The following is a 27575-nucleotide window of genomic DNA, read 5'->3' as shown; positions in this document are numbered from 1 at the left end:
TTGCAAATCCTAGTGACCTGGATAATTCCCCAGTACTGACAAAAAGCCAAATGCCCAAAGTGGCACATGCATCTGGAATTTGCACTGGCAAGAGGCTCTGGCACACCCACACCCACTCTCTTCTCCCAAATAAGTAAGTAAAAAATATTTTTACAAGCCAGGCATGGTGACACATGCCAGCCTGAGCTAGAGTGAAATCCTACCCTTGAAAAACCAATAAATAAATAATCATAATTGTCCTGGGGGAGGGGCTGGAAAAATGGCTTAGCAGTAAAGGTGCTTGCTTGCAAAGCCAAAGGACCCGTGTAAGCCAGACGCACAAGATGGCTCATGCATCTATAGTTCGTTTGCAGTGGCTGGATGCCCTGGTGTGCCCATTCTCTCTCTCAAATAAATAAATTAGGGCTGGATAGTGGTTAAGCACTTGCCTGTGAAGCCTAAGGACCCCAAGGAGAGGTTCGATTCCCCAGGACCCACATTAGCCAGATGCACAAGGGAGCAAACGCATCTGGAGTTTGATTGCAGTGGATGGAGGCCCTTGCACGCCCATTCTTTCTGCCTCTTTCTCCGTCACTCTCAAGCAAATAAAAATAAACAACAACAAAATTAGGACTGGAGAGATGGCTTAGTGGTTAAGGTGTTGGCCTGCAAAGCCAAAGGATCTCGAAAAGGTCTCGAGGACCCATGTGCGCCAGATGCACAAGGGGGCACACGCATCTGGAGTTCATTTGCAGTAGCTGGAGGCCCTGGCATGACCATTTTCTCCCTCTTCCTCTGTACCTCTCTCTCTCTCTCAAATATATATATATATATATATAAATAAACAAATCATCCTAAGGGTCAGGCATGGAACAGTACACCTGGCAGCATTAGGGAGGTGGAGGCAAAAGGATCAGCTATTCAAGGCCAAACTCAGATAAATGCTGAGCTCAAGGCCAAGGCAAGAGAACTAAAGAGCTGGGTATGGTGACACACACCTGTTAACCCAGTACTTAGGAAGCTGAGGCAAGAAGATAGACAGCTGGAAGCCTGCCTGGGTCTGAAAACAAACAAAACACAACAAAAACCAAACCAGGGACTCAACAATTAAAGGCACTTGCTTGCGAAGTCTGAGGGGCCCAGGTTTGATGACCCAATATATACATTAAGCCAGATAAAGTCGTGTCTGTTTCTGGAATTCATTTGCAGAGGCAGGAGGTCCTGGTGTGCTCATAACTCTCCCTCAAATAAATAAAAAAATAAATAATTTAAAAATGCCGACAGTAAGCCGGGCGTGGTGGCGCACGCCTTTAATCCCAGCACTCGGGAGGCAGAGGTAGGAGGATCGCCATGAGTTTGAGGCCACCCTGAGACTCCATAGTGAATTCCAGGTCAGCCTGGGCTAGAGTGAAACCCTACCTCGAAAAACCAAAAAGAAAAACCAAAATAAATAAATAAATAAAATAAAATAAAAATGCCGACAGTGGTGGCACATCGGAGGCAGAGGTAGGACTGCTGTGAGTTCAAGGCCATCTTGAGATTACATAGTGAATTCTAGGTCAGCCTGGGCTAGTGAGATACCACCTTACCAAAGCGAGAGAAAAAAATGTTCTAGGTGAAGGGTGTGGCTCAGTGGTAGAGGCTTGAGTTCATTTCCCTACACTACCCAAACAAAACCTGTCTAGACTGCAAGCGTGCCTCCTGTCTTCCATGCAGCTCATGTACAGGGAAACCTGAGTATCAGCCTTATTATTGGTTTAAGATGGACAGTTCTTAAAGGAGCACATATCCTGACCTTAGGGCCTCTTGTAATCTTTAAGGACTAAGGGAATTATTTTCTTCTTTTTTTTTCCTTTTGCCTTTGCAGTTGTGTGTGGTGTATGCACACATGCTTACGCTCTTTCTTGTGGTTGCCAGCACTGAATGGCGGGTGTCCCATTACATCCCTTTCTGCCTGTTCTTATTTGAACCAGAGTGTCTTACTGATCCTGCAGCTTAACATTAAAAAAAAAATATTTTATCTTTCTTTATTTGAAATGGGCGTGCCAGGTTCTCCAGCACTGCAAATGAACTCCAGATGCATGTGCCCTTTGGCTCTGCAGGCAAGCACCTTAACCATTAAGCCATTTCTCCAACCCTAACCTTCCCCCCCACCCCCCAAGGTAGGGTTTCACTCTAGCTCTGGCTGACCTGGAAGTCATTATGTAGTCTCAGGGTGTACTTGAACTAATGGTGATCATCCTACCTCTGGCTCCCAAGTGCTGGATTAAAGGCACGCACCACCACACCCAGGCTTTTTTTGGATGTAGGGTCTCATTCTAGCTTGGTGATCTTCCTACCTCAGCCTTCACATCCAGCTGATCCTGCTACCCCCACCCCCCCCCGACCCCGCCCTGGAAGCTTCAGTGATTCTTGGGTGATTGCTAACTAGAGTCATTCGGCCAGCTGAATGGACCTAACTTAAGCAATCTCTCAGGCCTCCTCAGGCCCTCATGCTTGCTCAGGAAGTGCTCTTAACTGCTGAACCATTTTTCCAGCCCAGATTTTTTTGTTTTTCTCAACACTAATATGTTCTAATTTATAGTATTTCCTTGGAAATCTAACTGATGAAGAGGCAATTGGTAGTGAATAGAATGAAAGGGTATCTGAGATTCGTAGGGGTAAGGTTCAGAGCTGAGTCAACAATAGGCATCCAAAATCAAAGGATTGGAAAATTTGAGGCTAAGGAGAACCTTGGGACAAACTGAGTGAACCCAAAATGCTTGAAGACAATCCTTAAAGGCAGATAATAATGTGGAGGGTAAAGCAATGACTCTGAGATAAGTAGCTATTTACTTATTAAGAAGATAAACATTCATTAAGAAACTTTGCTATAGCACAGATGGGCAACCTTACCCTCATATTCATGTAACACTCCAGAGAGGGCAAAGTGGTGAACACATTCATGGATGTGATCATCTTATCAGATTCTATTTAAAAGGTTCAGAGGAGAGCTTGCCAGAATATTTTTGTTTGGTAGATATCTACCAAGTTACTAAATAAACCTGAAATACATTTCTTTAGAATTGTTTGCACAAAACTACCTTTCACTAATTTCCATGCACAGCTCTTCCTACACTGTGTAGGAGAGGGTTTTACTCACAAACACATTTTTAACAAAAATGGTAAAAAATAAAAGTTAAAAAAAAAACTTGGGCAGAGAAATGGCTCAGTGGTCAAGGTGCTTGCCTGCAAAGCCTAATGACCCTGGCTCAATTCCCCAGCACCCATGTAACGCCTGATGCACAGTGGTGCATGCCTGGCTAAGAACTCACATTATTAAAACCATGGAAGCCGGGAGCCTTTAATCCCAGCACTTGGGAGGCACAGGCAGGAGAATACCCTTTAGTTCAAGGCCACCCTGACACTACACAGTGAATTCTGGACCAGAGTGAGACCAAAAAACCAAAACCAACCAACCAAACAACCCATGGTATACGTAGTGGTGGGCGTTCTAGTATCCCTGGACGCAGTAGGGTCAAAGCAGGATTATAGGTCATCTTAGACCACAGGGGAAACTCTGTCTCAAAAATAAATAAATAAATAAACAAATAAACGAAAAGGTTCCCATTACATAAATTTAAAGGGTTACTTTGTAAAAAGTTATTTATTTGAGGGAGGGAGGGGCAGAGGGAGAGAGAATGGGCACACTAAGGCCTCTAGCCACTGCAAATGAACACCAGACACATGTGCCACCTTGTGTATCTGGCTTACTTGTATACTGGGGAATCAAACTTGGGTCCTTAGGCTTCCCAGGAAAGCGCTTTTAACTGCTAAGCCTTATCTCCAGCCCTTAAAAGGTTACTTTAACAATCCCTGATGTCTGCATGTTAGGTGTAACCCAAGCAGATTACAGTATTTTTCCAGGAATGTTTCCAAACAAGATATACACTCATTTCTTCCCCAGGCAATGCAATCAAAGTTGTTAGGCCAGTTTGTGAAAGAAAAATAAACAAAATTAAGGAAGCTGAAAAATTCTTGTTCAAGTACAGCAAAATTTTTAAAGGAAAAAAAAAATTTTTTTTTCGAGGTAGGGTCTCACTTTAGCTCAGGCTGACCTGAAATTCACCATGTAGTCTCGGGTGGCCTCGAACTCATGGTGATCCTTTTACCTCTGCCTCCTAAGTGCTGGGATTAAAGGTGTGTGCCACCATGCCTGGTTTCCCTGCCAATCTTCTGATTGGTAAAGAGGCTATAACTTGTCCTTTGTAACTGATCAACTTATCAGTCTAAACTTTCCGTCTTCCATCCCCCCCCCAGTCTAAGCCAGGGCTTCACACTTACTAAGCAAGCACTCTTATCACTGAGTTATGCTCTTAGCTTTTAAGCCCAGCACTTGGGAGGCAAAGGTAGAAGGATCACCGTGAGTTCGAGGCAACCCTGAGACTTCACAGTGGATTCCAAGCTAGAGACAGACCCTACCTCAAAAAACCAACAACAACAAGATTGGCAAGTAAAATCTAGGTACCTACTGACCTCCAAAAGTCATGTATCAATGCTTATTTTATCACCAACAATGCTCCCTTTAGAAGTGTAGGTGAAAGGAGAAATAACTTGTCAGTTAAAGTACTAGGACCCAGGTTTAATCTCCCATGTAAGCTAGATGCCCAAGGTGGCACATGCATCTGAAGTTTATTGGCTGGAGGTACTGGCACTTCCATTTTCTCTCTCAAATACATAAGCTAAAAACTATTTTTTTTTTTTTTAAAAAAAAGAAGCTTGGCATGGTTATACCACCTTTAATCCCAGCACTGAGGAGGCAGAGGTGGGAGGATCCCTATGAGTTCAAGGCCATCATGGGCTAGACCAAAACCCTACCTTGAAAAACCAAAAGTTTAACCATTGATTAGTTAGCATGAGAACCCCAAAAATCTGAAGAGCTTCCTAAAACAGTAAAATGTGGGTTGGAGAGAGAAAGAGAGATAGCTTAGCGTTTATGGTTCTTGCCTGATGGCTTAAGGACCAGGGTTTGATTTTTCAGTACCTACGTAAAGCCAGACGCACAAAGTGGCACTTGCATCTGGACTTCATTTTAGTGGCTAGACGCCCTGGGTATACTGATTCTCTCAAATAAACAAAATTTGAAAATACAAACAAACAAAATGTAAGAATGGTAGAACTATGGGCAAGATAGACATTCCAATGCAGAACTAGGACCATGAATCACTGTGCCAGAGCCAGGCATAGGGGTGCACACCTGTAATTCAGTATCCAAAAGGCAAACACAGCCCAGGGTGGTGAAGCAGGCCTTGGATGACAGTACTAGGAGGAATGGGATGCTGAGTTCCAGGCCACCCTGAGACTACAGTCAATTCCAGGACAGTCCTGGCTAGAGAACCTACCTCAAAAACAACAAAACAAACAAACAAAACCCTATTCTTCATCAGTATTCCAGGGATGGTGACACATCTTTAAACCCAGCACTGGGGAGGAAGAAGTAGGGAGATCGCTGTGGGTTCAAAAACAGCCTGAGACTACCCAGTAAAACCTTACCATGAGGAAGAAAAAAGCCAGCCTTTGGTCCTAGCACTTGGGAGGCTGAGACTGGAAGATCGTTATGAGTTCTATGCCAGCCTGGGATCATTCAGACTACAAGAAGACCCTGCTAGGAAAGCAAACAAACAAAAAAGAGTAATAGAACTTCTTTAAGGAAAGAACTAGAAACATTTTAGACACTGTTTCCTAAAATCTCAAATGAAGATTTAAATAGAGACAGGATTTCCAAAAGGATTCCAGTCCAATATTCAGCAGTTCAATGTGCCCAAGATATAGATGTCTAAAATTTTCATCATCAACTCTTCCAAGTTTATACCTAAACTCAGTGGATGAGCACTTGCTTACCAAGAACAAATCCCCGTGTTTGTATTACATTCCGGAAAAACAAAACAAAAAATCTCAGCTAAGTTTAAACTTTTTTCTAATTTTTAATTTTATTTGAAAGAGGGAAGAAGAAGAGGTCCATCCCTACAACCTAAGATGACCTTAAAAAAATTTTTTTGTTCCTAAATTTACTTATTTGAGAAAGAGGCAGGTAGAAAGAAGAGAGAGAGAATAGGTGCACCAGCTGTTGCGTGTAACTGTCTAAGAAAACAAATGAGAAACTGGCTTGACATTAAGCTATTAACTTAATTAAAAATTAATTAATTAATTAAAACTTGCTAAACATTAAAGCATACAAAGTAATTCAAATGCTCCAACATTTTTCAGCAGTTTGCAAAGATCGTTTTAATGTTTAATCCTCAAAGGCACAAAGACTATTTATTTGTCTTAAAGTATTATTTTTTCTATGCTAAACCCATTTTTATGAAAATAAATTAAAAAAAAACTTTACAAAACTACTTAGTGGAATATTCCACTAGAGAGCAGCACAAGCTGGAAAATTTCTCTCATTTCCTCACAATACAATAGCAGGAGATAGCAATCACAACCAATGAGCTCACTACTAGTGCCCTACACAAGAATCTATAAAATCCTTTTTTCTTTCTTTCTTCTTTCTTCTTTCTTTCTTTCCTTCCTTCCTTCCTTCCTTCCTTCCTTCCTTCTTTCTTTCTTTCTTTCTTTCTTTCTTTCTCTTTCTTTCCCTCCCCTGGGATTTACCATGTAGTCTCAGTGTGGCCTCGAATGTATAGCAATACTCCTACCTCTGCCTCCTTGAGTGTTAGGATTAAAGGCGTGTACCACCGACCTCCGCTCTCTATTGGAAGTACATTTCCAAATAAAGGAAAAACTGTAGTCTTCTTGTTAAGTGTCTTTTTAATGCACAATTGTGTTTCTGGGGAGAAATTTAGCAACAAGTTGCCTTCCTCACCATCAATGTTTACTAAGAATAAACATGTTCCAAAAAAGAGAACTGCAAATTACTTTGCAATGAGGCTTACATGTGGCATGCTTTCTTAGAATTTCACCTTTATAAACTAGCAAAAGCGAGTGTTTCTGATTCACCACTTCTACTGTGACACTGACTATAAAGACATGTAGCAATAATGGGGAGGTAGTCTTACAGTGCCTTCAGAAGGGCCCAAACTTGCCTTACATCTTCCTTAACCAAATAAGTATTTCATTAGTGCTTGAAAGAATCTGAATGTAGGATGGGTTCAACTGCATAAAAGGAAAAAGATTTTTTTAAAATTTTTATTCCTTTATTTTGAGAGTGACAGGCAGAGAGAGAAGACAGGCAGAGAGAGAATGGGTGTGACAGGTGTACTCCCTTGTGCATCTGGCTAATGTGGGTCCTGGGGAACTGAGCCTTGAACTGGGGTCCTTAGGCTTCATAGGCAAGCACTTAATTGCTGAGCCATCTCTCCAGCCCAGTAAAAAGATTTTTACCATTTTTTTAATATAAAGTGAAGAGACCACCTCTTAGAGCTGAAATGGCAATGTAATACCTGAATATATCTTATTTACAGAAAATTCCAAAACTTGTACTATTATTTTTTTCCATGTAAAAAGGCAGGAAAAATCCAGTGTTCCTGGGCAGCGGCTGAGTGAGCAGTAGCTTAGTTTGTATGTAGGTACAGTTGGAGCACTATGCATATACTTTCTGGACTACTTTGACAGAAGTAGGTTTTGAATATAACAAGATAAGTCAATTTGAGTTGTAATGTATCAGCTCACTATAGATTGTGACTGTAAACATTGTACTGTAAATGTTTTGTAGTTTTTTTCCCCCAGTAAAACTTTTTTTTTTGGTGAAAAAAAAAAAAAGAATAAACATGTTCCAGGCTGGAGATTAAGGCACTTGCCTGCAAAAACTAACGACCTGGGTTTTATTCCCCAGTGTCCATGTAAAGCCGGGTGCACAAAGTGGTGCATGCATCTAGAGATCCCTTGCAGTAGCTGGAGGCCCTGACATCATTCTCTCTCTGCTTGCAAATCAATCAATAAATTAAAAATATAAAAATGAGTAAACCCGGCCAGGCGTGGTGGTGCACGCCTTTAATCCCAGCATTCGGAAGGCAGGGGTAGGAGGATCACCATGAGCTCAAGGACACCCTGAGCTTAGCTAGAAAAACAACAATAAGCACCTTCCATACCCAAGTTCTTCTAGGACTGGCATGCGAACATAATGTCTATTTTCCTTTTATCTTTGCTCCTGTGTCTTAGCACATCTGCTCTTTCTAGATAATTATAGAACTCACTGGGCATGAGTCCTTTTGTATTGCTCTCAAATAAATAAAAACAAAACAAACAAACAACAAAAAAAAAGATGGTTAGGTGGCGCACGCCTTTGATCCCAGGACTCGGAAGGCAGAGGTAGGAGGATCACTGAATTTGATGTCACCATGAGACTACATAGTGAATTCCAGATCAGCCTGAGCTAGAGCGAGACCCTACCTTGAAATCACCCCCCCCAAAGAAAAAGATGCCCAAGACAGTAGGAGGATCGTAGCTTTGAAATTAGTAAAGTGGGAACAGAATCTGAAACTCAACTGCCTCTAAACTGGACTGGTATTAGACAACTAAATATTCTCATTAAATGTCAACTTTATCCATGTTCTTCACAGAGCCTTTAGGAAGAAATGTACACTTTATCTACTTATCTTTGGACAACTAGTTTAATTGGTTAAAAAAATGCCTCAGATGTCTTAGCAGTTAAGCGCATGCCTGTGAAGCCTAAGGACCACAGTTTGAGGCTCAATTCCCCAGGACCCACGTTAGCCAGATGCACAAGGGGGTGCACACGTCTGGAATTTGTCTGCAGTGGCTGGAGGCCCTGGCTTGCCCATTCTCTATCTGCCTTTTTCTCTGTCACTCACAAACAAATAAATAAAAATAAACAACAACAACAAAATGCCTCAGGGGGCTGGAGAGATGGCTTAGGGGTTAAGGCGCTTTCCAGTGGAGCCTATCCACCTAAGGACTGAAGTTCTACGTGTGCATGTAAAGCCAGATGCACAAAGTGGTTCATGTGCCTGGAGTTCATATGCAGTGGCATGAGGCATTGGCTTGCCCATACTCTCCTTGCAAATAATCAAAAAGGTACATTTTCATTTATTGTCTATTCGTATTACTTCTTATATTTATTTTTTGGTTTTTTGAGGTATGGTTTCACTCTATCTCTCAGGCTGTCCTTGAACTCACAGCGATCCTCCTACATCTGCCTCCCACATGCAGCGCAGGGATTAAAAGGATGTGCTACCACGCTCGGCAGTCTTATTTGTGCATCTGGCTTTACCTGAGTACTGGGGAATCTAATCCTGGTCATTAGGCTTTGCAGGCAAGTGTCTTATTGCTGACACATCTTTCCAGCCCCACATTTTCATTTCTTACAAGCTAAACTTTATTTAAGCTAGAAGACAAGCATGCTGATACAGTCTTTTTTGAGGTAGGGTCTCACTCTAGCTCAGGCTGACCTGGAATTCACTATGAAGTCTCAGGGCAGCTTCAAACTCATGACAATCCTCCTCCTGAGTGTTGGGATTAAAGGTGTGTGCCACCACGCCTAGATGATTGACTGGGTCCACCCTGAGACTACATAGTGGATTCCAAGTTAGCCTGGGCTAGAACAAAACCCTACCTTGAAAAAACAAGCAAACAAACTATATATATTCACACATACATACACACACACACACACACAAACACATTTTCCCCCAGCCCCCAAGGAGCGAGAAAGAAAATGGGCATGGGCTAGAGGGACGGTTTAGTGGTTAAGGCATTTGCTTGCAAAGCAAAAGGACCCATGTTAGCCAGATGCACAATGGGCACACGCATCTGGAGTTCATTAGCAGTGGCTGGAGGGCTCTCTCTCTCTCCCTCTTCCTCTGTCAAATAAATATTTTTTATTTTTATTTACTTGAGAGCGACAGAGAGAGGAAGAGGCAGAGAAACAGAGAGAATGGGCATGCCAGGACCTCCAGCCACTGCAAGCGAACTCCAGACATGTGAGCCCCCTTGTGCATCTGGTTCACGTGGGTCCTAGGGAATCGAGCCTCAACCAGGGTCCTTAGGCTTCAAAGGCAAGCACTTAACCGCTAAGCCATCTCTCTAGCCCCAAATAAAATATTTTTAAAAGATGGGCACATCAGGGCCTCTAGCCACTGCAAACAAACTTCAGATGCATGTGCCACCTTGTGCATCAGGCTTTGCGTGGGTACTAGGGAATCAAATCCAAGTTGTTAGGCTTTGCAGGTAAGTACCTTAACTGCTAAGCCATCTCTCCAGCCCAACTTCCAGACTTTTAAAAATATTTATTTATTTGACAGAGAGATACAGAGGGAGAGAATGGGTGTACCACGGCCTCCAACCACTGTGCCACATCTGGCTTATGTGGATACTGGAGAATAGAACCTTGGTCCTTAAGCTTCACAGACTAGTACCTTAACCATTAAGCCATCTCTCAAGCCCACAATACTTTACTCAAGACCTTAATAACCTGCCTGTTCTAACTACCTTCAATACATACTGTTAGTCTGCACATAAATGTTTTCTTCTTTTTTATTTTACTATTATTTTAAGTTTATTTTTATTTCAGAGAGTGTTTGGGTGCATCAGGGTCTCTAGCTGCTACAAATGAACTACTGATGCATGTCCCACCTTGTCCATCTGGCTTATGAGACCTGAGGAATCGAACTTGGGTACTCTGGCTTCACAGGCAAATGCTGTAACCACTAAACCCAGACACATGAGCTTTTGGATTTTTTTCCCCCCGAGGTAGGGTTTCACTGTAGCCCAGGCTGACCTGGAATTCACAATGTAGTCTCATGAAGCCTTGAACTCATGGAAACCCTCCCTATCTCTGCCTTTTGAGTGCTGGGATTAAAGGTGTGCACTACTACTGCCAGCTTGAGCACAACCTCAACTTTAAGTTCTAAGAAAAATAACTCTTTGTGAAAAGGGTCCAACTGGTTGTGTGGGGGGTGGGAATCAGGAGAGGACAAGACATACTTATATTACACTCTGCCTTAAATAACATTTGGTTGTATTTTAAAAATATATTTATTTACTTGTGAGAAAAGAGGCAGAAAGATAATGGGCACACCAGGACTTCCATATACATGTACCCCCTTGTGCATCTGGCTTATGTGGGTCCTAGAGAGTTGAACCGGGATCCCTTGGCTTTGCAGGCAAACACTTTAACAACTAACCCATCCCTCCAGCCCTATCTTGGTTATTTATGAATTTTTATTAATTTGCAAGGAAGGGGAAGGGAAGACGGGGAGCGTGGACTTGCAAGGGCTTTCTGCTGCTGCAAACAAACTCCAGACACATATGCTATGTTGTACATGTTGCTTTATGTGGGTACTGGGGGAATCAAACCCAGGCCATCAGGCTTTGCAGGCAAGCACCTTAACAGCTGAGCCATCTTTCCAGCCCATTCTTTATTTTTGAAGCAGGGTCTCACTCTAGCCCAGGCTGGCCTCAAACTAACAGTGATCCTCCTACCTCAGCCTCCCCAGTGCTAGAACTAAAGCTGTGTCACCACACCGGCCTTAAATGGTATTCTTGCCCCTTCTCCCCCAGGTAGGGTCTCATTCTAGCTCAGGCTGACCTATAATTCATTATGTAGTCTCAGGTTGGCCTTGAACTCACAGGCGATCTTCCTACCTCTGCCCCTGAGCGCCCCCCGACTGGGATCAAATATGTGCAGTATTTTTTTGTTGTTAATTTTGTGAGCCACTGTGAATGAATTCCAGATGCAGCACACCCTTGTGCACAGGTGCCACAATGAACCCTTTCATCATTGTGTGTCTGGCTATGGGGGACCTGGAGATTTCTTTTTTTTTTAAGTATGTTGCTTTTTTTAAATTTTTTTTTAAATTTTTATTAACATTTTCCATGATTATAAAATATATCCCATGGTAATTCCCTCCCTCCCCACCCCCACACTTTCCCATTTGAAATTCCATTCTCCATCATATTACCTCCCCATTAAAATCATTGTAATTACATATATACAATATCAACCTATTAAGTATCCTCCTCCCTTCCTTTCTCCACCCTTTATGTCTCCTTTTCAACTTACTGGCCTCTGCTACTAAGTATTTTCATTCTCACACAGAAGCCCAATCATCTGTAGCTAGGATCCACATATGAGAGAGAACATGTGGCACTTGGCTTTCTGGGCCTGGGTTACCTGACTTAGTATAATACTTTCCAGGGACCTGGAGATTTGAACATGAGTTCTTAATCTTCACAGACAAGTGCCTTAACCACTATGCCATCTTTCTAGCCCTTAAATAATATCCTTGCTATGTAATATTGCTTACCTAAGAATGTATCCTAAGACTTTACCTGCCCTGGAAGGATAAGTGTATCTATTATCACAAAGCCAAGTCTGTTAAGGCAGGATATTCAAAGAATGATTGGTCATTAGGTCCACAGTACATAGAATACTTAGCGATTACTACAGCTATTAAGACTAATTCTGGCTGGGCATGGTGGTACATGCCTTTAATCCCAGCACTTGGGATTTGGAAGGCATAGGTAGGATTGCCATGAGTTCGAGGCCACTGAGACTACATAGTGAATTCCAGGTCAGCCTGGGCTAGAGTGAGACCCTACCTTGAAAGAAGGAAAAAAAAAAAAAAGGTACTAATTCTGGGGGGCTGGAGAGATGGCTTAGCGGTTAAGGTCTCTGAAGCCTAAGGAGCCAGGTTCAATTTCCCAGAACCCACATAAACCAGATGCACAGGGTGGCACATGCATCTGGAATTCATTTGCAGGCGCTAGAGGTCCTGGTGTACTCATTCTCTAATAAATAAAAGAATTTAATAGGGCTGGAGAGATGGCTTAGTGGTTAAACACTTGCATGTGAAGCCTAAGGACCCTGGTTCAAGGCTCAACTCCCCAGGACCCACGTTAGCCAGATGCATAAGGGGGTGCATGTGTCTGGAGTTCCTTTGCAGTGGCTGGAGGCCCTAGTGTGCCCATTCTCTATCTGCCTCTTTCTCAACTAACGAAGTAAAAATGAACAAAAAAATTTTATTAATAGAATGGAGATTTAAAAAAAGACTAACTCTAGCTGGGCGTGGTGGTGCATGCATTTAATCCCAGCACTTGGGAGGCAGAGGTAGAAGGATTGCTGTGAGTTCAAGGTTACCCTAAGACTCCATAGTGAATTCCAGGTCAGCCTAGGCTAGAATGAGACCCTACTTCGAAAAACAACAACAAAAAAATTAAGCTGGGTGTGGTGGCACACGCCTTTAACCCCAGCACTCAGGAGGCAGAGGTAGGAAGATTACCGTGAGTTCGAGGCCACCCTGAGACTCCATAGTGAATTCCAGGTCAGCCTGGGCTAGAGTGAGACCCTACCTAAAACAAAACAAAACAAAAAACAAAACAAAACAAAAAACAAAACAAAACAAAACACATTCTGGTTTGAGACACTTGGGAGGGGACAGAGCAATGTTTTACATTTCCCTTTATTACCACGTTCTCACTAACTCCCCACCTTTTTTTTTTTTTTTAATTTTTCATTTTTTGAGGTAGGGTCTCACACTAGTCCAGGCTGACCTGGAATTCACTGTGTCTCAGGGTGGCCTTGAACTCACAGCGATCCTCCTACCTCTGCCTCCCGAATGCTGGGATTAAAGGTGTGTGCCACCACGCCCGGCATCCCCACCTTTTTTTAAACCATTAGATGAATTGGTGGCATCTTGACCTTAATGACATAATGCTCCAATGGTCCAGTTATCTGTATGAAAGACATAAACCAGAGGCACAACGCGGCGCATGCGCCTGGCATTCATTTGCAGTGACGGGACGCCCTGGCATGACTACTCTCTCTGCCTCTTGCTTTCTCTCTCTCAAATAAATGAACCTAAATGCAGCTATCACTTTGTGCATCTGGCTTTATAATGGGTATTGGGGTAAAGTGAACTCAGACCAAGTAGGTATTACAAGTAAATAGCTTTAACCAATAGGCCATCTCCCCAGCCTTGAGAACATTTCTTTTATAAAAAGTTAGGTGATGATCAACTAATATTCTCGTAAGAAAGGTACTCATACATAGTCAACATTCTTGATTTGTGTCTTATTTATTCTTAGAATAGCCAATGTTCTCTAGTAAATGTAATCCAGCACTTGGAAAGTCAAAGCAGGAGAAATCAATTAAGAGTTTGAGGGTACCCTGGGCCCCAGACCCCATCTCAAGAAAAAAAAAAATTTACCTTGGACAGGGAAGCTATTAAAGGCACATGCTTTAAGAACATTGTAAGAGGAGGAAAAGATCAAGACATCAAAAGTAAAAGAGAGACAGATTGAGATGGGGAGGGGGTATGATGGAGAGTGGAGTTTCAAAGGGGTAAGTGGGGGGAGGGAGGGTATCACCATGGGGTATTTTTTATAATCATGGAAGTTGTTAATAATAATTAAAATTTTTTTCAAAAAGGTACATGCTTGCTAGTAAATATGCAGGACCAGTTTCAATTCTCCAACCGTGTAAAGCCAGATGCACTAAGTGGCACGTATGTCTAGATTTTGTTTGCAGTGGCAAGAAGTCCTGGCACACAATGCTCTCCTCATTTTTGAAAAATCAGAAAATGAGGGCTGAAGTGATGGCATGGCAGTTAAAGGCACTTGCTTGCAAAGCCTGCTGGCCTGAGTTTTAGTCCTGGGTAACTATGAAAAACTATGCACAAAGTGGTGCATGTACTTGCAGTTTATATGCAGTGGCAGGAAGCTTAGGTGCACATCCATTCTTTTTCCCTCTCCCCAGTCAAATAAATACAAATAAATGCTTTTTAAAAATCAGGGGCTGCTTGGGCTGGAGAGATGGCTTAGTGGTTAAGTGCTTGCCTGTGAAGCCTAAGGACCCCAGTTCAAGGCTCAATTCCCCAGGAACCACGTTAGCCAGATGCACAAAGGGCACACACGTCTGGAGTTCGTTTGCAGTGGCTGGAAGCCCGGTCCACCCATTCTCTGTCTCTCTTAAAAAAAAAAAAAAAAAAAAAAAAAAAAAGGCAGGGGCTGGAGAGATGGATGTTTAAAAAAAATTCGAGGATGATGTATATTACAAAAAGCAATGCTAGGAACCTCATTTTAGCAATCTTGCCTTTATAAATAAATGCTCTTCTACAAACAATACATACATAAACATGAAAGTTAAGACTCATATTGCATTTTGAGTAAATCTAATTTTGCATATTCTGGAGATGTACATCCAGGGACTTGAGAGGTATATGTCTACAAAGCCTAACAGCTTGGTTTCATTACCCAGTACCCACTTAAGGCCAGACACACGAAATGGAGCAAGTGTCAGGAATCGCTTCTGGCATACCCAGTCCAACCCCCACCGTGCACATATACAAATTAAAATATAAAACAGGGCTGGAGAGATGTCGTAGCGGTTAAACGCTTGCCTGTGAAGCCTAAGGACCCCGGTTCGAGGCTTGGTTCCCCAGGTCCCACGTTAGCCAGATGCACAAGGGGGCGCACGCATCTGGAGTTCGTTTGCAGAGGCTGGAAGCCCTGGCACGCCCATTCTCTCTCTTCCTCTATCTGTCTTTCTCTCTGTGCCTGTCGCTCTCAAATAAATAAATAAATAAGTTAAAAAAAATATAAAACAAAACTGGGTGTTGTGCAAGCCTGTGATCCCAGCACTCGGGAGGCAGAGGTAGGAGGATCACCCTGAGTCTGAGGCCACCCCGACACTACAAAGTGAATTCCAGGTCCTACCTTGGGGGGGGGGTGTGTGTGAAATTAAGTGATCAATAATTTTGTATGTTTTAAGCTTTTTAGTTGACACCTTTCATAAATATAAACAATGTACCAAGATCTAAATCTTCTTCCATACTCTCCCTATTGTGCATCCTATTTTAATGTATTTTCCAAATGAGCCCATTTTCAGGTGCGTGCGTGCGTGTGTGTGTGTGTACACGCAGATGTGCACAAGCACATGAAGGCCAGAGCAAATGCTAGGTGTTCTTCTTCTATTGCTCATCCACGCTTCCTTGAGACAAGAGTCTCTTTCTGAACACTTTCATAAGCCCCAGTGATTTCCTGAGTCGTGGAGAATGGAAGTCTTGGTGGTCTCAGGCTCCAGTGTTTGCTGCAAGTGCTCTTACCCACTGAGCCGTTTCCCAGGCCCACAGCAGGTGATTCTTTTTTTTTTTTTGAGGTAGGGTCTCACTCTAGCTCAGGCTGATCTCGAACTCATGGCGATCCTCCTACCTCTGCCTTCTGAGTGCTGGGATTAAAGGCATGCACCACCACTCCCAGATTCTTTTTAAGCTATATTACATTTGCTTTATATACCCTGGGGTGTGTGTGTGTGTGTGTATAAATATATATATACACACACACACACACACACACACATGCTGGGTTTACACCAAGAAACAACCATATATTGACTAAATTTCAAAATTACTTAATCCTAACAAAGTAGAGAATAAAGGATTGGTTTGTTATTAACACCTTAAAAAGTAGTACTTGCCAGGCATGGAGGTGCATATACCTTTAATGAAAGCATTGAGGAGCCTGAGGTAGGAAGATCACGGTGAGTTTGAGGCCAGCCTGAGACTAATTCCAGGTCCACCTGGATTAGAGCAAGACCCTATCTTAAGCAACCAAAAGTCGTGCTAACAACATACTCTTTTGCCTAGAATCTTCCACTGCCAGAAGTTCCTTTTCACCTTACCAACAACTTTATTAACCTATCACCAATCATGCTTGAGTCCCAGCTTTTCCCTAGTATTTACATGATACACCCCAAAAAACCAGCACACATGAATCCATTTTTGCCATTCAATTTATCTTTGAAATTTACCACAATTTTCCTAAGCATGATTTAATGTTAGCCAGGCATGGTGGCTGAGGTCTGTAATCCCAGCACTTAGAAATGGAGCAGGAAAAGCTGGGCGTGGTGGCACAAGCCTTCAATCTCAGCATCTGGGAGGCAGAGGTAGAAGGATCACAATGAATATGAGGCCACCATAAGACTACAGAGTGACTTCTAGGTCAGCCTGAGCTAGAATGAGACCTTATCTTGGGGAAAAAAAAAAAAATTAGAAATGGAGCAGGAGCAAGATTAACCTCAGCTAAGTAGTTAGTTTGAGGCCAGATTGGGCTATGAGATTCTGTTTCATTTAGATCTAGTATTACAACAAAGGAAAACTGTAACCATGTACTATGAAACTCTACAGTCTGACGTTAACACACCACCACAATAAAAATTAAATCTGGGCTGGAGAGATGGTTCAGTGGTTAAGGCACTTGCCAAATGCACAAGATGGTGCAGCCTTATGTATGGAGCTTGTTTGCAGTGGCTGGAGCCCCTGGTGTAACAATGTCTGTCTTCTCTCTGCTTGTAAATAAATAGAAATATTATCTTGTTATTTATCCCCAAATTTGTTATACCAAGAATTTTCTAACCATATACAATCAACTTTTGACCCCTTAATCAGTATAAAAAATGGACAAAATTTTGCTGGGCGTGGTGGCACACACCTTTAACCCTTGCACTTGGGAGGCACAGGGAGGAGGATTGCCATGAGTTCGAGGCCACCCTGAGACTACGTAGTGAATTCCAAGTCAGCCTGAGCTAAACTGAGACACTACCTTGAAAAACAAACAAAAAAGGACCAGATTTTTCAGAGTCAAGATGCAACCAAATCCTGTTCCTAACTGTATTAGACATCATAATTCTGTCTAAAATTTTCACATATTATCACTTGGAAGACAAGTGATGGCTCAAGCCTTTAATCCTGGCACTACAGGCAGAAGTAAGAGGACTGCATAAGTTAGAGAACAGACTGAGCTACAGAATGAGTTCCAGGTCAGCCTGGGCTAGTCAGACCCAGCCTGAAAAAAGAGAAAAAAAAGAAGGCCAAGCATGGTGACACATACCTTTAGCCCCAGAACTTAGTAGGCTTAGATAGGAGGATTACAGTGAGTTGGATACCAGCCTGAGACTACATAGTAAATTCCAGGTGAGCCTGGGCTAAAGCCAGACCATACCTCCAAAAACCAACCAACCATACAAACAAACTTAAAAGGGACTTAAAACTTTGAAGAGGGGCTGAAGGGATGGCTTAGCAGTTAAGGCACTTGCCTATGAAGCCTAAGGAACCAGGTTCGATTCCCCAGTACTTACATAAGCCAGGTGCATAAGGTAGCACATGCATCTGGAATTCATTTGCAGTGGCTAGAAGCCCTGGCATAGCCATTCTTTATCTCTCATACATAGATAATAAATAAAAGCAAAATATTTTTAAAAAGCGTTTGATGCAGTTAGGGCCATATGCCTAGAAACAAATTTAAGAATGAGTTTCCTTCCATAACCAGAAGATATATTTAATGCTAGTTCATTCACATGACACGTAAATTAGCATTAAATTAATATTTTAAATGGCTTCAAAGAATGCACGCAAATTCCAATATGTGAAGCTGCCACCAGATGACAATACTAAGACAAATTTACAAGTCCATATCCAAGTTTAAACACTATAACAGTAATTCATAAAAGTTAATATTCAACAATGTTTTGGATATAGTGGCTTACACCTTTAATTCTAGCACTTGAGAGGCCAAGGAAGGAGGATTACTGTGATTGAAGTGAGCCTGGGCTACTGGGTGAATTCCAGGTCGGCCTGAGCCAGAGTGAGACACTGACTCAAAAACAAAACATCAACAAAAAGGCTTCAAGAAACATAGCAGAAGACATCATGGTAAAACAAAAGTACCTGGCTAGCCAGGCCTGGTGACAAATGCCTTTAATCCCAGCACTTGAAAGGCAGAGGTAGGAAGATGGAATGAGTTTGAGGCCAGCATGAGTTAAAGAGCCTGCCTCAAGAAAAAAAAAAAAAAAAAAAAGTACCTGGTTGGCATCATAATGGGTCATGAGGAGCAATTAGTATTTGTACACAGTACATTCACATTTGAGAAAAATTTTCACTCATTCACATGACACAAATTCTTAATATGATTAATAAGCAGGTTTGTATATTCTATTAAATCCAAAGAAAAGCCTAAGGAATAAAAAACAAGCTACCTTCAACTCATATATTATGCTTCTACAGCACAAGGGAGTGATCTAAAAGACCAAAACACCAATTAGGGCTAAAACTTCAGAAGTCTAATAAAAAAAAGAGCTGTTACTGATTTATTAAACAAAAACATTAGGCAAGCCGGAAGTGATGGCATATGCCTTTAATCCCAGCACTCAGGAGGCAGAGGCAGGTGGATCTCAATGAGTTCAAGGCCACCCTGAGACTAAATAGTGAATTCTAGGTCAGCCTGGGTTACAGTGAGACACCTACCTCGGAAAGAAAGAAAAAAAAAAAAAAAAAACACCACTAGGCTAAACCACACTGCAAGCCATGGGCTTTTAGCAGAATCAAGTTGACCCATTTCATAAAGTAACAAGACGCTTACAAGGTGGTCATCCTATTACTGTAAATCTACCCATCCGTGATAACTTTGGGCTGAAAACCAGAATGCCAAATTTTGTGCTGAATTCAACTTGACACATGGCTTGAAAGAAGGCCACTCTGCTACTGTAAGAACGGTCTGATTGCACTTTTCAGGAGCCACAGTGTAGTAAAAGTTTCTACGACGAGGAAGAAAAAAAAAAACTAGCAATAAATTGAGGAAATAAGACTACCTCTGGCACACCTTCCCTCACAGGAGCAACACACAAAACAAACATACGTGGCTAACTCGAATGTGGGTTATTCTCAGAACACACACCCCAGCCACCCCCTGACGTCTGTGTTAATAAAGCTTCCAGGATACAAGACCTCAAAGTCAGTTCTGAAGTTTAACAAGCATTAGGACACCAGGCACCTCTACAGAGAGATCCCAAGTTGCACAGAGAGGCCAACAGGGTCTCTATCACTATGGTTCACTTCAAACAGCGCCATTAAGCGGGGCTTCAGTTGAACGCACACACACAGGCCTGTCAACCAGTTATCAGGCAACCCCCTATCCCAGCATACGCTGGCATTTTCGGCCTAATAGGCGGGTCTTGAAACCGGCTGAAACCAGGAAGCTCCGGAGTCATTAGAGGACTTGGGGAAGTCATCTTGGGAGAGGCGGAGAAATCAGGGGGAGCCTGGAAGAGGCCATCCCTCAGCCACCTCGCCTTCCCAGCCTTATCAAAACTTCACCCACACAAGACTTCCAAGTCCGGGAGGGGGGAGGCCATGTTCATGAAGGCTGGAGGACGAGGTGAAGGGAGGAGGAAATCGGGGACGGGCGTTCCGAGACCAACACCCAGTACTTTTTTCCCCTCACAGCACCCCAAGTCGGGTGGCAGCACCAGCAGCCAGAAAGTGAGGACTTGTCTTGCTAGGGCTCCGAGAGGGGTTCAAAAGCAGCCGCGGCTCTATCACGACTGGGGGCCGGGCGGTCTGAGCCATGGGAGCGCGGGCCCCTGAACCCCGAGTTGGGGGTGGGGTGGGGTGACGGGGAAGGACCCCGCGGTCCGGCCGGCCGAGCCGACCCTCGCCCTCCGACTCCGAGGCTAACTACTACTACTACCCACAGTCCAGAAAGGCGGGAGTTGGCTAGTGCCCGGTTCTCCTCATCCGGCCATGCGGCGCGGGGGCGGCCCTCCTGAGGGGGGGGTTTCCGAGATCCAAGAGGGCAACGGGGGTGCCGGACGCGGCGCTCACCCGCGGGCCGCCTCCAAGCTCTTAATGAGCTTCTTGATCTTCCAGATCTCCACGTTCCTATCGGCAGCGCTGGGGTCGTCCGCCATCTTCTCGCCTCCTCCTCCCTAGAGCGGCCCGGCGGGGCCCGGAGACACCAAGACCACAGAGTTAGCGCCGCCGCTGGGGCAGAGCGGCCCCCTTCTTCGCCACCCCTCCTCCAGAGGCCCTCCCCTCTCCGCCCCAAGCGACCGGGTCGCCTCAGCTAGGTGGGTCTTCCCTAACCCCGACTTTACCTATGGGCCCAGTCCTGGGCGGCAGCTGCTGCTCCTCCCCGGCGGCGGCTCCGCGGCGGCGGCGGCTCTGACGTAGGACACCGGCTCCCTCTCTCTAGGCAGCTGCATGTGTTGCAATCCGCTCACATGGGGCCTCTGATCTCACTTCCTCCGCCAGGGGCGGAGTGGAAGGCGGCGGGCGGAAGGGAGGGGGCCGGTGCAGATGAAGAGAAGCTCTGCGCGCGCCGTGACTTTCTATTGGCTCTCTGTCGCCCTCGGCTTACACGGGGCCATTTGATTGGTCACAGCTGGGGCCGCGCTGCCTTGTGAGGTATAGGCGGAGGGGGGGGAGCATGCGGGAGATACCGGCTTCCTTCCGTCCCTGTGAGCCAATAGGGGGAAGCGGGCAAAAGCCGGTGGTTCTCGCGAGGATTTACTCAGCTTTCCCACCCCCCACACTGTGGGGTGGTTCTTAAAGGGCTAGCTGTCTCTTCCGTTCCTTCTTGAACTTAGGTGGGCGTGTGCGGGTCTGCGATGCTGTCTGGAACTCCGACGCGTGTGATGAATGGTGCTGGAGGAGCTTTCAGAAGGTTGTCTCCTGCGGAACAACCTCCTCGCTAACCGCAGTGCCGGGAAGCTCGTATGCGTCACAGCTTCGAGGGTGATGAGTTCAGGATCCCGGCCTTTGGTCGGGATCAGGAACGTCAAGGCGGGTTCCTGAGCTCTCGTCCGCGCGGCTCGCGTTCCTGTGCTAGGATGGGTTCAACTATGCACTAGGGACTGTCTGGGGATGGAGAAAGCAGGGGCTGCCAGAGATGGTAGACCTGAGGTGCCTGACACCGCGTGTAGCTTGCTCTGAGGTGGAGAGTCAGGCCCTCATATTTACAACTTTAAAAAATATATATGTGTGTGTGTGTATTTGAGAGAGGGCGCGAGAGAGAGACCGCCCGCACTAGGGCCTCCAGCCATTGCAAACGAACTCCAGATGCATGTGCCACCTCGTGCATCTGGCTTACGTGGGCTCTGGGGAATTGAACCTGGATCCTTTGACTTTGCAGGTGAGCGCCTTAACCGCTAATCCATCCTTCCAGCCCTATTTACAACTGTTAAATATTTCTCCGCTGGCTGGTTTGTCTCCCATCCGCCAACGTGTTCATTTAAATATTTGAGCCTAGACCATAGCTATTTCTTGTTTTCCTGGGGACCCAGGGGTGAACGAAACGGATAACCTGCCCTCCCTAATGGAGCTTATAATATAGTTTAATTGTTTTTGATTTTTATACTTTTCTGTTTACTCGAGCCAGGGGTCCTACTACATAGTCGGGGCCAGCCTGGAACTTGCTGTGTAGACCAAGTTAGTATAACACACGCAGCAATCCTCCTGCCTCAGCTCCCCGAGTATTACAGGTGTGTTGCAGCTACACCCGGCATTTAGAATTGGAAATCATTGCATTAGAGGCAAAGGGTCCATGGAGCTGGTATGCTAGGTCCCATGAGGTAGGTAGTTGGGTTTCTAAAAAAAAATCGGGCTGGAGGGATGGTTTAGTCGCTAAGGCGTTTGCCTGCAAAGCCAAAGGATACAATTCTCCAGGACCCATGTAAACCAGAAGCACAAAGGGATGCATGCATCTAGAGTGTGTTTGCAGAGGCTGGAAGCCCTGGCGCGCCCATTCTCTCTCTCTCCCTCTGTCTTTCTCTCTGTGTCTGTCGCTCTCAAATAAATAAATTTAAAAAAAATTTAAAAAAAAATGTTAGGCCAGGCTTGGGGGCACACACTCTGGAGGCACAGGCAGGATTGCTGTGATCAAGGCCATCCTCATTGATACTACATAGTGAATTCCAGGTCAGCCTGGGCCAGAGGAAGACCCTACCTTGGGGAAAAAAAAATAAAGCTCCCCAATGACTGTGTACTTATGGCATTATAACCATGGTGTGTGTGTGAAGAGGTAGGAGGGCAAACTCCAGGAGGAGGGTGAAGTCCCAGCTTTCTTCCTTGAAACAAGGTCTCAAAAAAAAAAAAAAAACTTGTTTGGGGGTGCTCCTTACTTTGCCTCCCACTCATTGCCTTAGGCACATTGGGATTACAGCTGTTTGTAATTGTGCGTTTGGCTTTTCCAGTATACTTGGGATCCTAAGTCCAGTTGGCAGGTATGCAGAGGAAATGCCTTTAACCATTGTGCTATCTTTACCATCCCCCAAGCACCATCTTCTATTGATTTATTTTCTGCGTTTAATATAAGTTGCACCCACTATTCCAACAGATGAGGGTTTGTAGTTTGAAAAGTGAGAAATGCCTGGAATGGCAGTGCACCTGTAAGGCTTGGGCCATATAATAACAAGACCTTGTTTCAAAACTAGTCTTTAAATTGTAGAAACCAAGCCACCTGATGTTGGGGTATGATTTTTATTGTTTATATATACGAGGCTTCATCTTAGATATCCATGGAGCTTTTTTCTGTTTTTCAGATGTGTGTATGGTGTATACATTCATATGCATGTGTATGTACGCCCTGTGTACACAGGTAGTGGAGCAGAATGTCACATGGTCTCTATCACTCTCCATCTTAAAGATCTACTTATTAGAGAGAAGGAGAGAGAATAGGTACGCCAGGGCTTCTAACCACTGCAAATGAACTCCAGACGGATGGACCACCATGTGCATCTGGCTTAACGTGGGACCTGGAGAACTGAACTTGGGTCCTTAGGCTTCATAGGCATGCACCTTAACAGCTACACCACCTCTCCAGCCCCAAGCTTGTGGTTTTTTTTTTTTATATTTTTTTTTTGTTCATGTTTTATTTATTTATTTGAGAGTGACAGACACAGAGAGACAGATAGAGGGAGAGAGAGAGAATAGGCGCGCCAGGACTTCCAGCCTCTGCAAACGAACTCCAGATGCGTGCGCCCCCTTGTGCATCTGGCTAACGTGGGACCTGGGGAACCGAGCCTCGAACCGGGGTCCTTAGGCTTCACAGGCAAGCGCTTAACCGCTAAGCCATCTCTCCAGCCCAGCTTGTGGTTTTTTTTGGTTAGACTGCCCAACCAGTAAGCCCCCAAGATCTTCCTGACTCAATCCCCCTACCCCCAGGATCTCACTCTAGCCCAGATTGACCTGAAATTCACGATGTAATCTCAAGTTGGCCTCGAACTCACCCACTGTGATCCTCTTATCTTTGCCTCCTAAGTGCTAGGATTAAAGGTGTACAGCACCATGCCTGGCTTGAACTTTTTTAAAATTTAATTTTATTTATTTGATAGGAAGAGGCAGATAGAATGGGTGTGTCAGGCCTTCAGCCACTGCAAATAAACTCCACATGTGTCACCTTGTGCATTTGGCTTATGTGGATACTGGGGAATTGAACCTGGGTCCTTAGGCTTCATAGGCAAACCTTAAACACTTAGTCATCCCTCCAGCCGGTTCTTACTTATTTGAAAGAGGGAGAAAGAGGAAGGGGCAGATAGAGAACATCCAACATTTTATGTAGGTTTTGGGGAACCTTATGCTTGTAGTTTGGCCTATTACCCCAGCTCCCAGGGCTACTACTTTATTTCATAATCTTACCTTAAAAGGGGTGAATGAACCAAATGGGAAACTCAGGAAGGTAGCCACCAAGGGCAAAGGCCAAAAGATAAACCTGTAAGTAGAAGCAGTGAGTGGCCAGTTTATGTGAGACCTGTAAACATGGCAACAGCATTGAGGAAGTGACTAATCTGACTGCTGTTGGAAAGGCCAAGGTAAAGCTGGGCATGGTGGTGCATGCCATCTAGATGTATCTTACTGGTTTTTTGTCCTAGGAATAATTGCAAAACCTATTGGGCTGGAGCGATGACTTAGCGGTGTTTGCCTAAGAAGCCTAAGGACCCAGGTTCAATTCCCCAGAACCCATGTAAACCAACAAAGTGGCACATGCCTCTGGAGTTTGTTTGCAGTGGCTGCAGGCCCTGGTGCACCCATTCTGTACTGCTACCAGCTTTATAGGTAGAGGCATGAAATAAATGTTCCCACTATGGGAACTTGAGACAGTAGCTATGATACCATAACAGAGCCTAAATTTCACAAAGTGCATGCTCAGCACCTTTCCCTGATCCCAAAGAGGAGCCGTCACTAATGTGACAGTTCTCAACTGGGATGCTTTGAAAATCCTGGAGGGCATTTTTAGCAATCATGATATGGGACACATTCAATGGGCAAAGGCCCACCAGAAATGTTAAATATCTTCCATCACCACCAAACATCCTTCACAATTAAGCAAGGATGTCTGAGCCATGCTGGATGTGGTGATGCATACCTGTAATCCTAGAACCTGGGAGGTAGAGGGAAAAATCAGCTCATCTTCAGTTTAAGCACAGCCTGGGCAGGGAAGATGGCGCAGCAGTTAAGGCTCTTCCCTGCAAAGCCTAACAACCCAGGTTCAATTCCCCAGTACCTGTGTAAAGCCAGATGCACCAAGTGGCACATATATCTGGACACTGTCTCTATTTGCTGGTATTTATTTTTTAATAAAAGTGTTTCTGCCTGGCATGGTGGTGCATATCTTTAATCTCAGTACTCAGAAGGTAGAGGTAGGAGGATCACGAGTTCAAAGCCTCCCTGAGACTACAAAGTGAATTCCAGGTCAGCCTGGGCTAGAGTAAGACCCTACCTTAAAAAACAAAACAAAACAAAAAACAGGCTGGGCATGGTGCCTTACGCCTTTAATCCCAGCACTCAGGAGGCAGAGGTAGGAGGATCACTGTGAGTTCAAGGCCACCCTGAGACTACATAGTGAATTCCAGGTCAGCCTGGGCTAGAGTAAGACCCTGCCTCGAGAAACCCGAAAAAAAAAAATAAAAGGTGGGAGGGGGGCTTGCTTGCAGTCTGCTGGCCTGGGGGGGGGGGGTCCAACTCACCAGTTAACTCATGTAAAGCCATATATAAAGTGAGACAAGGATCTGCTTTTGTATGTATCAGCAAAAGATCCAGATGTCACCCAGACATGCAAATAACTAAAAACCAAATTAGGGAAGATGCCTGTGTTTCAAGGCAAAGGCTATTGGCTGGAGTTTAATTCCCCATAAAGCAGTGGCTATCAAAGGCACGTCCATACTCAAGCATGTTTAGTGCACACAAATATGCAAATAACAAGAAGGAAAAAAGTGAGCCAGACATGGTGGTACATGCCTTTAATCTCAGCATTCAGGAGGCAGGTAGGATAGCTGTGAGGGCAAGGCCAGCCTGAAACTCCATATCACTTCCAGGTCAGCCAGGTAGATGGGGACCCAACCTGGCAGTGGGGGTAGGGGAGCAACGACTAGAAGCTAGAGGAAGGTAGTTTGATGGTTAAAGGCACTTTCTTATAAAGCTTTATGGCCTGAGTTTGATTCCCTAGTGCCCATGTATAGCCAGATGTGCAAAATGACACTTGTCTGGAGTTTATTTGTAGTGAAAGGAGACTGGCATGCCCATGCTCATGCATTCTCAAAAATCAAAAGTGTTGGGCTGGAGAAATGGCTTAGCAGTTAAAGCATTTGCCGGCAAAGGCAAAAGACCATGGTTCAATTTCCACAAAGCGGTGCATGCACCTGGAGCTCATTTGCAGCAGCTGGAGGCCTTGGCATGCCCATTCTCTCCCCCACCCACTGCTTCTCTCTCATATTTTTTTAAAAAAGCAATTAAAAAAAAAAAGTTGAGCCAGGCGTGATGGTGCATGCCTTTAACCCCAGCAACTTGGGAGGCAGAGATAGGGATCGCCATAAATTCAAGGCCACCCTGAGATACATAGTTAATTCCATGTCAGCTTAGGCCAGAGTGAACTCTACCTTGAAAATCCAGAGTCAGACTTGGTGTAGTATAAACTAGTAGCAGCTCTCAAAAAGCTGTGGCAGGGGAATTCAGAATTTTTAAGTCAGCTTGGACTACACAGACCATGACCCAAGAAATAAGTGGGGGGACTCATTCCTGAAGTAGTTTGAAACAATGTGATACACTGAGGTTGAAAAACAAAGCTGGGTGTAGTTGCACATGCCTTTACTCCCAACACGTGGGAGGTAGAGGCAGGAGGATCACCAAGTTCTAGGGTACCCTGAGACCACTAATAAATTCCAGGTCAGCCTGGGCTAAAACAAAACGCTACCTCTAAAAAGAGAAAAAGGAAAAAGAATCTGGGCTCCTTTTGTTTATGTTTGCAGTTGAGCACATCCACAACCTGTTCTCTCTGGCTCATCAGTGAATGCAGCTCTTACCAACTAGCAAACCCCAGCAATTCTGATACCCACACATAGTTGTTGGGGGTATCAAACTTAAGAGCATCTCAGGACCTCCTGCTTGCATGACAAGCATTCTTATTGCTGATCCACGTTCCCAGCCCCTACTTTTGAATCACTGGTTTCTTCAAACCATGTTTGGCTGTTATTTTTTTGGTTAAAGCTGAAAGCAACCTGAAAATAGTTCTAATTTTAATGGTAGATAGAACTTTTTGGTTTGCTTAGGTCCTCTGGGTTTTTTGTTCTTTTGGGTGGGGAGTTCAAGGTAGTCTCACTCTGACCTGAAATTCACTATGTAGTCTCAGGTTGGTCTTGAACTCAGGGTAATCCTCCTACATCTACCTCCCAAGTACACCACAATGCCCAGCCTAATTTTTCTAACTGAGAAGCCCAACAGCTCAGGTTCAATTTCCCAGTTGCCCACATGAGCCGGATACAAAAGGTGACATGTGGCTAGAGGCCCTAGAGATTCTCTCAGTCTCAAAAACCTTTTACTCATATTTGC

The 27575-nt window shown here is 44.3% G+C and overlaps 1 protein-coding gene across 1 annotated transcript in view; it reads right to left on the bottom strand.

The window, feature by feature from the left end:
- Etf1 (eukaryotic translation termination factor 1) overlaps positions 1 to 20991 on the bottom strand; it is a 49974-nt gene extending 28983 nt beyond the window's left edge. The window contains exons 1-2 of the mRNA XM_045132492.1: positions 20849 to 20991; positions 20577 to 20680 (exon numbers count right to left, since the gene is read on the bottom strand). Coding sequence (XP_044988427.1) covers positions 20577 to 20662 — 86 coding nt within the window. The 5' untranslated portion in view covers positions 20663 to 20680; positions 20849 to 20991. The remainder of the gene's footprint in view (positions 1 to 20576; positions 20681 to 20848) is intronic.
- Between the last annotated feature and the right edge of the window lie 6584 nt (positions 20992 to 27575).

The sequence above is a fragment of the Jaculus jaculus genome, chromosome 13 (genome assembly GCF_020740685.1).
Source record: "Jaculus jaculus isolate mJacJac1 chromosome 13, mJacJac1.mat.Y.cur, whole genome shotgun sequence".
Taxonomy (NCBI): Eukaryota; Metazoa; Chordata; class Mammalia; order Rodentia; family Dipodidae; genus Jaculus; species Jaculus jaculus.
This window is presented reverse-complemented; position numbering and strand designations above follow the sequence as displayed.